Genomic DNA, 11,132 nt, shown 5'->3' on the forward strand with positions numbered 1-11,132 from the left:
GCCCACTGCAGACCTGCCGGTGGAGCCTCCTCAGTAGGCCTCCGTGGGGAGAGCAGGGTGAGTGCAGGCCGCTCGGTGACGGCTCCGTTCTGTCCTCGGCGCGTCCTGTAGGTGCAGGACACCAGCAAGCCGCCAGCAGCCCCCACGTTCATCCTCACGGGGAGGAGCCGGGCCCTGGAGCTGCGCGCCCGGTAGGCTCAGCTGCGCAGCCTTCGCTGCTGTGTGAACTCAGTCTTTGGCCGGGAATTTCAGCCGGCGGCTTCTCTTTCTAAACCAGACCACCTTGCTGTGTGTTTTTATTTATTCATTTATTTGTGGTTTAGGCCATACCTGAATGAGGGGAGTCCATGCAGGATAAGCCCCCTCCCCACCCCCCAGGGGGCACCCTTCCCACCCCTCACACGCCCGCAGGGTCTCTGTGCTCACACACAGATGGCTGGTTACTGTATAGCCTGTTCTGCATCTTGCCTTTTTCACTTAATTTATCAGAAATCATCTCAGTCAGAGCACCTTTCCTAAAGCACGTAATGCTTCCCAATGGTCACTGACTGGCTCTCTGGCGGGCCCCAGGCTCCACGGGGTCTGGCCACAGCACCTGCCCCAGGTGAGGTGCAGGTGCACTAGACCTGCCAGGTGGGCTCCTGACACAGAACTGTGGGCCATAGAGCAGCACGTCTGCTTTCGGGGCCGGTAGCTGTTGTCACGCCACCGTGGAGGGCCGTGCCAGGCTGTGCCCTGACTGGTGACAAAGTATGGGAGACCCTTCCTCCCACCCAGGGCCTTGGTGATAATCCACTGTGTCCAGGAGGCATTGCCTCACCTCCACTGCAGAGGCCTCTGCACTCCACACCTCCCACCCCAGCCACTCCTGACCCCATGTGACCCATGTGACTATCCCTGACCCCACTTGTTCACACCTGACCCCACCTGTTCACACCTGACCCCATCTGACCCATGTGACTCTACCTGACCCTATCTGGCCCCAATTGACCCCACCTGTTCACACCTGACCCCACCTGGCTGCACCTGACCCCCTCTGGCCAGTGTCCTGGAGCCCTGCGGGCCGTCTTCTGGGTCTGAAACTGCCCTTGGAGACAGTGCACGGCTCGGGCATGGCGGCAGGATAGGGAGGAATCAGGAGGCGGTTACTCAGGATCCAAAGCTGAAGTCATAAAACCTGTTTCTGTTTCTCCTAGGACGGAAGAGGAGAAGAAAGAATGGATTCAGGTGAAGCTCCTAAAGTCACCTCATTCTTGAGCAGTATGGCCTTTCCTGTTGGAACAAAGGCTTGAGTATCCCCGGGCCGTGCCCTACCGGTCTGCCTCGAAGTGGTGGACTGACCAAGTTCATAAGCACCTTTAGACACACCAGCCTTTCAATGTGCTTGCTTGGCCCCCGGTAAATAGAGAAACATAAAGAGCTGGCCAGCGTGGCTCCGTGGTTGAGCATCGACCTATGAACCAGGAGGTCATGTTTCCATTCCCGATCAGGGTACATCCCAGGTTGCTGGCTCCATCCCCGGTGTGGGGCATGCAGGAGGCAGCTGACCAATGATTCTCTCTCATCATGGATGCTTTTCTCTCCCTCTCCCTCTCCCTTCCTCTCTGAAATCAATAAAAACATACATATGCAGGGCCTGGAGGTGGGCATCAGGGAGGCGCCCTCCCCTGGGGGTGGACGTCTGCTGTCCGCTGGCTCTGGGGAGGGGCCACACTGCCCTCTCCACGGCCTGGCAGGCAGAGCAGGACGAGGGGTGGGACTCACAGGATGGAGCCTGTGCTTCCAGGGGCGATGGGCGGGGAGGTGGGCAGCACCCGGGGCAGCACAGGGAGCCCGGAGTGGCCAGGCCAGGCCAAACACTAATTGTTAGAGACTGTGGCTTCCAAAATGCGTAGAAGCGGTATCTGGGTGGGAGAGAAGGAAAGTCAGAGAGCAAGTGGAAATGGACCGCAGGAAAGGGAGACAGGCCTCACACCCACAGAGAACATCCGTGGCTGGAGCACCACGCGAGGGAGCCCGCTGCACTGTGGCACCGGGCGGAGCGGGTGGGAGGCCCGGCTGCTGTCAGTCACGTCCCAGGGCCTCACTTCCTCCTGTCAGGGGGCGCTTCCCGTGTGCAGGGTCAGGGGACGTGGGCGCACAGGACGCTGTGAGCACCGCTGAGGCCTGTGCCCTGCCTGCTCCAGGTCATCGAAGCCACCATCTCGAAGCACAAACAGAACAGCCAGACCTTCAAGGCCTTCAGCGCCGCCTTCAGCCAAGATGAGGACCCCTCCCAGACTCCAGAGCCCCCTGTGAGTGCCCGAGCCGGGGGCTGTGCGGGAAGCGCCTGGGTGGGCATGTGGCTGCCCACCCTGCACGCAGGGCTGGCGTCAGGAAGGGAGGCTGCCCCCACCCGGAGTTATCCTCATGCCCAGGGCCAGGGCTGGTGGACAGCTGACGTCTGCCCACTCTCTACCGAGTACCTCTGGGGACCACTGTGCCTCCAGGCCAGGTGGCCCCGGTGGGGCCGCAGCAGGAGGCAGTGCTGTGGGCCGCTCACTGTCCCCACACAGGCCGCCTGGGCCTGGCGGTGGGGTCGGGGCTGTAGCCATCCCTTGTCCCTTGGGGGCCACCTGGGGCTTCGGCACAGCCTCTGTCTGGGCTTCAGAGTGAGGCTGCCCACCGGGTGTCTTGAAGCTGCTGGGTGCCCCGCCAGCCTGGCCAGCAGCCCCAAGACCCAGACGCCAGGTGGCACCCTTTTCTGCGGCCAAACTTCGGCCTGCAGGCCACCTCGCTATCTACTTAATATTTGCATTAAATCTGCTCGCTTTTTTCTGCTTTCTGGATTATTTTGAAAGAAAACAGGCAGGTGCAGAGCTCTCTACAAGGACACCTGAGGGAGGAGCCGGGACCAGGGCTGCTCACTGCGGGGCTGATGGTCAGGTGCAGGTCTGGGCTGATCCCATTGCTGCCCTGGACTTTGGCATGTGACCGAGCCTCCACTCTGCCAACTGTCTCTGTCCCTTTCAGACGACGAGTGCCAGCTTCGAGGAGCCTGCGGTGGCCGCCGACGGCAGAGGGGGTGCTGCAGGGGTGAGTGGCCCCAGCAGAGGCAGGAGGTGGACACTTGGGTCTAACTAGGGTGGCCTGAAGGGTGAGTTCAGACCACAGTGACCTGTGTGTGAGCAGGTCCCCACAGTGATGATCCTGGCCTGTTGGGGGAGGGTTGGGGGGCCACTGGGACCTGAATGTGCATGTCCTCGGGTGGGTGGAGGTCCCAGCTGAGCTCTGGAGACCTGAGCTCTTCTCCTCGTGTGATACGTGCTGAATCAATGTGAAACGAAGCAGTTCCACCCTAAAGGGCTCCACCGTCCAGAGAGGAAAGGTCATCCCGTGGACGGGGATTTCGGGCAGACAGGTGCCCTGTCAGGAGGGCCTGAGGGGTGCTATCAGGGAAGGCTTCTTGGAGGTGGCATCTGACCAGTCTGTTGGGCCCAGGAGGATGGGTCCAGGGAGGCATGTGCCCAAGACCCCTATCCTGGGCCTGCTCACCTTCCTCAGCCCGGGCAATGCAGGCAGGAGGCACTGCCAAGCTCCTTCCTGAAACAGCTACAGCGGTTCTCAACCTGTGGGTCGCGACCCCTTTGGCGGTAGAATGACCCTTTCACAGGGGTCGCCTAAGACCATCCTGCGTATCAGATATTTACATGACGATTCATAACAGTAGCAACATTACAGTTATGAAGTAGCAACAAAAATAATTTTATGGTTGGGTCACAACATGAGGAACTGTATTTAAAGGGCCAGGTGGCTGCACAGGGGCTGAGCCCTGGATGTGGTGCAGTGCAGCCCGTGGGCTGCGTGTCAGGGGGACCCAAGGCACGGAGAGAGGAGCAAGAGGTGGGCGGGGTGTGTGGGGCCCCCTCAGAGAATGTTCTAGGTGGAAGGGACCCCTCCGATTGGCCGCCCCCCTCCTTTGATGGGTGAGAAGGTGGGTCTGCCTGAGCCAGGCTTTGACCAGTAGAGCTGTGGGGCCATGGCCATGCTGGGCCAGTGGTGCACAGGCTCCGCCTCCTCCTGTCCCGGGCTCAGCCCTCCAGGGGCTCCAGGTCGCAGTCCAGGTCTCCTTGTTCCAGGCCCTTTACCCACCCAGGTTGGGGCTGGGCCCCAGTACGAACAAACAAGCAGCAGCAGACGGCCTGTGGGGCCAGCTGTGCGTGGCCCGGCCACGGTGTGCAGCTCTGTGTCTCGGGGCAAGACTCAGTGACATTGTAGGAGGCACTCAAAAGTGGGCCTTAATTCTGACACCCAAAAAAAAATGAAGTTAAGCCCCACCAGGAAGCCCCGCAGCGGGCCTGAGCCCAGAGCCTTCTCGCTCTGTGCTCTGTGCAGGAGCATAGAAACATCCCCTCCCAGGCCAGACCCTCTGTGGGCGCAGGGCCTCTTCCCGGTGCTGCTGCTGCGTGAGCCCCTCCCCTAGCATCCCAAACAGCCTGGCTGCCTCCACCCTCTTCCTTTCCCTGGGGCTCACCCCTCCCTCCCCCTCCACACCACAGGCCCCAGCAGTCCTGAGAGACGTCTCCAGGGAAGGAGCCCTGATAGGGGAGGGCTCAGTGTGGCTGGCGGACAAGGCCAGAGGTGGCTCGGGGAGGACACCCACAGGCCTTCGCCACCCTATTGTCTGTGTCTGTAGGTAATGCATATAAGATCTTTGTTTAATCTCTTCCTGACCCCCCCAACCCTCTTCCCTTTGAGATTCATCAGTCTGTTCTATTTCCATGCTTCTAATTCTATTTTATTTACCAGTTTATTCTGTTCATTAGATTTTAATATTGCCTTTTTATTGTTCATATTTTTTATCTTTTTCTTTTTCTTCTCCTTCTTCCTCTTCTTAAAGAATACCCATGAGCATTTCATGTAATACTGGTTTGGTGGTGATGAACTCCTTTAGCTTTTTCTTGTCTGTGAAGCTCTTTATCTGACCTTCAATTCTAAATGATAGTTTTGCTGGGTAGAACAATCTTGGTTATAGGTCCTTGCTATTCATCACTTTGAATACTTCTTGCCACTCCCTTCTGGCCTACATAGTTTCTGCTGAGAAAGCTGACAGTTGTATGGGCGCTCCCTTGTAGGTAGCTAACTGCTTTTCTCTTGCTGCTTTTAAGATTCTCTCTTTGTCTTTAGCCCTTGGCATTTTAATTATAATGTTTCTTGGTGTTGGCCTCTTTTGGGTTCCTCTTGTTTGGGACTCTGTGCTTTCACCAGGTAGGGAACATTTTCTGTCATTATTTCTTTAAATAGGTTTTCAATATCTTGCTCTCTCTCTTCTCCTTCTGGCGCACCCATGCGAATGTTGGTCCCAGAAGCTCCTTACACTTTCTTCATATTTTTGGGTTCTTTTTTCTTTTTGCTCTTCTGATTGGATGTTTTTTGCTTCTTCATATTTCAAATTGTTGATTTCATTCTCAGAATCCTCTACTCTACTGTTGAATCCCTGTAAATTATTCTTTATTTGTCAGTGTATGCTTAATTTCTGACTGGTTCTTTTCCTTTCTTTTTTTTTTTTGCATTCTCACTAAGATCCTTGAAAGTCTCACTAAGTCCCTTGAAGCTCTCATTAAGATCCTTGAAACCTTATAACTGTGGTTTTTGCACTCTATATCTAGTAGTTTGCTTTCTTCCATTTCTTTCATTTGTGACATGTTTCTTTGTCTCTGCATTTTGGCTGCTTCCCTGTGTTTGTTTCTATGTATTGGATAGAGCTGCTATGTCTCCTTGAGTTGGTAGAGTGGACTTGTGTAGTAGGTGTCCTATAGGGACCAGTGGCTCAGCCTTCCACAATCACCTGAGGTGGGCACTAGGTGCACCCCTTTGTGGGCTGTGTGCACAGTCTTGTTGTAGTTGAGCCTTGATTATTGTTGGTGTCACTGTGAGGAATTGACCTCCATGCCAATTGGCTGTGAGGACCAGCTGTGACTACAGTGGGGGAGCTACTTGGCAGGGAACACCCCTATGGAGCAGGACTTGCTTCAGTGGGGCTTTGGTGCTCACTGAGTCTGGCCCTTGCGTGTGTCACTTGTGGATGTGTAGAGTTGTAATCTGGTGTGGTCTGAAACTGACCACTGGGTGCACTGGCTCTTGAGTCTCCAGGGAAGTGCAAAGTCAGCCACTGCCTGGGGCCACCTGGCAGGAGCTACAGAGGGTTCTGCAGATGGCTGCTATTTACTATTTATATTGGGCTTGGAGGTGCCCAGGTGAGGCCTGGCTGTGAAGCAAAGCAGGCTGGTGCTAATGCCAGGTCTTGGACCTTTTATTGATATGTTTGGGGTATGCTGTCACCAGCTGCAGCTTGTTTGAGAGATTTTAGCAAAGTCTGAAGTGTGAGCAAGGACAGACCATTAATATGCAAAAGCCACTACAAACAGCTTGGAAGGGGCTGCAAATTGGATGGGTCAGGGTCTCAGGGAATTCCCAGGGCGGAGTAAACAGTGTGCTCCAGGCTGATGGAGACTCATATATGACTGCCAGTCAGTTCTGTGACACAGGAGGTCCCAGCACAAGAACAATGACCCCTGCGAGCACCCTTGTCTGGGAGAAAGCCACCCCAAGTCCCTGCCCTAATGTCACCTCTTATGTATCTGGGTCCCCCAGATCTTTGCCCTGGTGCTGGAGCTCAGAGGAAGAGATACCTTGTAAGTGCGCTATCCCTTTAAGAGAAACACCTGGGTCTCTGAGCCTCAATCCCTATTGGTTTTTACAGTCTGAAGTTATGGGGGCTTCTCTTCTCAGCTCTGGGACCCTGGGCTGGGGTCTGGGACCCCTTGCTCCTCATGGGGGGACAGGAGGAGCTCTGCATACATGCTCTCCCTCCCGATTAAAAAAGTGGCACACGTGGGTGCCAGACCAGCTCGTTCCAAGCATCCACTCCTCCTATCAGCCTCCATGTGCTTTCTTCTTTCTCTAGTTGTAAGACTTCCATTCAGCCAGCTTTCAGGCAGTTCTGGATGATGGTCTTCTGTATTTTAGTTGTAATTTTAATGTGGTTGTGGGAGGTGGTGAGTACCGGCGTGGTGAGTACACCACCATCTTGGTTGTTCTGAGAAGCATTGGTTTTGCTTACAGTGGTTGTGATGCGCATTCTCCCGTTAGCAGGGCCTCTGTGGGATAAAGTGACAGGGACCCAGGGCTGTCTGACTCCCAATGTCCGTGGGGCAGGGGGTCATGACATGGAGGGAAGCTGAGCCTAGGAGGAGCTAGCCTGCCCTGGGCACCTTGTGCCATTCTGTGCAAGCATCACATGGTGGTGCCCATGGGGGCTCGGGGGATGGTGAGTGGGGGCCACACAGCTGGGAAGTACAGTCAAAATTTGAACCCAGGTCTCAGTATTAGTCAGCTCAAGCTCTGTAACAAAATACCACAGACCCGTGACCTACACAGGCATTCATTCTCCCGGCTCTGGAGGCTGGAAGTCGCTTGTCAGCCCCAGGGATTGCACTGCCACGCGTGTGCCGTGAGGAGTGTGTGCCAAGCTCCAGGGCCCAGTGAAGATAGAGTAGGGGCGTGAGTGCCGTGTAGCCGATGCTCAGGACAGACACCCAGTCCTTGACTGGACCTCTGTGCAGACAGCCACCGTCTCTCTCAGCATGGCCTCCGGTGGCTGAGTCCCTGGCCCCCATGCAGGGCCAGCATCCCAGCATGGGGTCCGGATCACTGCGAGCCTCACTGTGTGACAGGGGAGAGGCGGGGCAGCCATGGCCATGGGCTCCCGCTTCCTTCCCTTGTCTACATCAGTGATTTCCCCTGTGGGTGCTGCCCATGCGTCATACAGCCACCCCTACGTATGCTGGGGGCTGACTGCGCCGTGTGTCTCCCACAGCTCGAGCCCAAGAGGGGGTCCTCCAAGATCAGGCGGGACAAGGAGAAGCAGAGCTGCAAGGGCTGTGGCGAGACGTTCAACTCCATCACCAAGAGGAGGCACCACTGCAAGCTGTGCGGGGCGGTGAGCTGGGCAGTGGGGCGGGGCAGCCATTCTCACGCCTCCTCCCAGCCCTCCTCTGTGCCGACTCCTCCCAGTCCTCCTCCAGCCCTTCTCTGTGATGCCTTGGTCTCCGCCCTCCCCAGGCTCCTGGCCCCCAGGGCCTGCAGAGGACCCCCCTCGCCCGGAAGGACGTGGCCCTTCCCGCCTCTTCCAGGACAGGCCTCTGTCTGCGGGAGGGAGGGTCACGGTGCCTCTGTCTGGCAGGTCATTTGTGGGAAGTGCTCCGAGTTCAAGGCAGAGAGCGGCAGACAGAGCCGAGTCTGTGGAGAGTGTTTCCTGACACAGCCAGTGGCCCCCGCGAGCACCAGCCCCAGGGCGCCTGCCGAGCCCCAGCAGAGCGTGGAGGTGGGTGTCCCTGAGCCTGTGGCACGAGCTGCCACCTGGCAGCCTGGGCAGCCTGGGCTCCTGGGCTCCTGGGCAGCCAGCTTCCCGGGACCAGGACTGATGGGTTGGAGGCCTGCAGGTGGCTGAGCAGCGGCACTGGAAGGTCGAGCATCCTGCCTGTGCGCCAGGCTCCCCAGGGTCCTCCCAGCTGAGTGCTGGGAGCCACGTGCACCCACGGTCAGGCTGCTGTTAGCAGCCCAGGCTGGGACAGACCCTCCAGGCCAAGGTGCCTGTCTCAGGCCTAGGAGGGGAGTCCAAGGCCCAGGTGTGGGCGGTGGATCCCCTGCGGCCTCTCCACGGCTTGCAGACGCCGTCTTCTCCGCCCTCATCTCCGTGTGAGAACACCAGTCACATTGGCGAGGGCCCACCCTAGTGATCTCACGGGACACAATTACCTCCCTAAAGGCCCCTTTCCAAATATAGTCGCACAGAGGGTTAGGGTGCAGCACATGGATTTGGGGGCACACAATTCAGCTGAAGCAGATGGGAACCAGTGGCATCTTCATTCACGATCACTGTGATTGGAGACCTGGAGGGGAGATCTGCTGTGCCCCCCAAAGCCGTTGAGGGCCCCACCCTCCTCCCCTCCGCCCTCCTGAGGGTGCAAGCATCCCCTTCAAGGACAGGCCTGAGTTTATGGAGTGCAGGGAAGATGGAAAAGAGCAATGGGGCTTTCTCAAAAGTGCGTTTTCCTGTTCTCTGCACATATGGTCTATGGCTCTGAAGCCAGATTCCTGCTGGAGCCTCCTGGGAAGCTATTTATGATATTGGGGTCCCTCCCTAGATATTGCAGGCGTGGTCGAGTGGGCCCCGCTGTGGCAGGGCTCCTGAGTGTCTATTACAGACGTCAAATGGTACGTATATCAGAACCAAGTGTAGAAGATGTGAGCGCGGCCCTGCGCTCTCAGCACCAGTGCCTGGAAGACCCAGTCTGAGCAGGGACCAGCCCGCCAGGGGTGTCTGAGGGGCTTCCAAATGGCACTGAGCTTGTGTCCATGGCTGCTCTAAGCATGCCAGAGTGAGGAGGTGTGGTATGTGTGGTGGATGGTGTGTGTGTGTGTGAGTGTGTGTGAGTGTGTGCGAGTGTGTGTGTAGGTGTGTATGAGTGTGTATGTGAGTGTGTGAATGTGTGTGTTTATGTGAGTAAATGTGTATGAGTGTTCACGTGAGTGCATGTGTATATGTGAGTGTGAATGGGTATATGCATGTCTGAGTGTGTATGTATGTGCATGTGTGTGAGTGTGTGTATGTGCATATCTGTTAATGTGTATGTGGGTATGTATGTAAGTGTGTATGTGTGTATGTGTATATGTGCATGTGTGTATGTGAGTGGGTATGTGTGTATGTGAGCATGTGTTTGTAAGTGTATGCATGTACATGTGTATATGTGTGTGACTATGTGTGTGGATATGTACATGTCAGTGTGTGTATGTGTGTGTGCCTGTGTGTATGTGTGTGTATGTTAATGTGTGGGGAGGTGTGTATGGATATGTATGTGTGTATGCATCTGTATGTGAATGTGTGTGTTAATGTGCATGTGCATGCATGTATGTGTAGGAGTGTGCATATGGGGGGTGTATGTGTGAGTTTGTATGTGCCTATTATGTGTGCATGTATGAGCATGTGTGCATGTATGTGGGGGTGCACTTGAATGTGAGTGTGTGTGTGATCAACCAATGGTCATTGTAACCAATTCAATGCCTACAGGAATCCCCAATTTGGGGTTCAGTGAGGAAAGAAACTATTGAGTGCAAACAGCTCAATTGTGACATGCAGGGCTGTCAACATAGTGTGCGCGTGACAACAGCACTGGCTGCCGAAGAGCCCAGCTGTGGGCTCAGCTCAGGTGCTCTGTCCCGGTGGGAAGGGAAAGTGCACTCCCAGAACCACAGGGGAATAGAGCCACTCTGGGTGGTCAGAGCTGCGCAGCTCTGATTGGATGGGGAAAGCCTCAATCCTATTGGTTGAAATGGATTCCAGGACCCCCTTTATAAGGGCCAGCTCAGGCGACAGAAACAGCGCAGGCAGGTGGTTCAGTGCAGCTTCTCCCTGTGCAGAAATGGCTGCTAGGCTCTGTTTTGTTTTTGTTTTTTAATTTAAGCCCAGTTAGCCAGCAGGAGCCCTTCTTAGTAGGTGTCTTTTTTCTCAGGTCCCCAGTGTGTGTGTGTGTGTGTGTGTGTGTATGATGAGCGAACAGCTGAATCACTCCCAGCCCGTCCTTGCTGCCCCCCACTCACGTGCCCACAGTGCTCCCGGGGCCCTTTTCTTCTGGGGGGGGGGAGGGCATAGCGAGGGGCCCTGCCCACCGGCCTGGGGGGGGGTCGGGAGGCCCCCCGGCTGTGGCGGCAGCAGGAGAGCCTCGCTCTGGCTCTTGCTGGTTCACTTCTTTCCTGTTTTATATCTGCCCTGACCCCACGGTGGCTTCACTCCCGAGGGGGTACGGCCCCATCCAAATGCCCTTGCGGTGACCCTAGGAAATGTCACCAGGCCCAGCCCCTTGTCTTGGTCCTCTACCCTCCACTCAGGCCCCACGGCAGCCCTGCCTCCCCCACGAAAACGGCACCTGCAGGGAGACAGAGCACTTGGCCCCGCTCTGTGGACCCGCCCGCCCGCCTGCCCGTGTGGCCTCTGTGGGTATCCGATGGCGGCCTGGCCTGGAGTAAGGTACCGGCGGCCACTCCCGCATCGGCCTTCTCAAACGTGCTGTGCCAGGAGGCTGCCCTGGCAG

General features: G+C 56.5%; 1 protein-coding gene across 1 annotated transcript in view; it reads left to right on the forward strand.

Moving 5' to 3' along the window:
* Window positions 1-11,132, forward strand: part of FGD3 (FYVE, RhoGEF and PH domain containing 3) — a 55,529-nt gene that overhangs the window by 29,882 nt on the left and 14,515 nt on the right. The window contains exons 9-14 of the mRNA XM_014529504.1: window positions 112-191; window positions 1,197-1,227; window positions 2,187-2,294; window positions 3,013-3,075; window positions 7,859-7,981; window positions 8,225-8,365. Coding sequence (XP_014384990.1) covers window positions 112-191; window positions 1,197-1,227; window positions 2,187-2,294; window positions 3,013-3,075; window positions 7,859-7,981; window positions 8,225-8,365 — 546 coding nt within the window. The remainder of the gene's footprint in view (window positions 1-111; window positions 192-1,196; window positions 1,228-2,186; window positions 2,295-3,012; window positions 3,076-7,858; window positions 7,982-8,224; window positions 8,366-11,132) is intronic.

This window comes from Myotis brandtii, unplaced genomic scaffold (assembly GCF_000412655.1).
Source record: "Myotis brandtii unplaced genomic scaffold, ASM41265v1 scaffold684, whole genome shotgun sequence".
Lineage (NCBI taxonomy): Eukaryota > Metazoa > Chordata > Mammalia > Chiroptera > Vespertilionidae > Myotis > Myotis brandtii.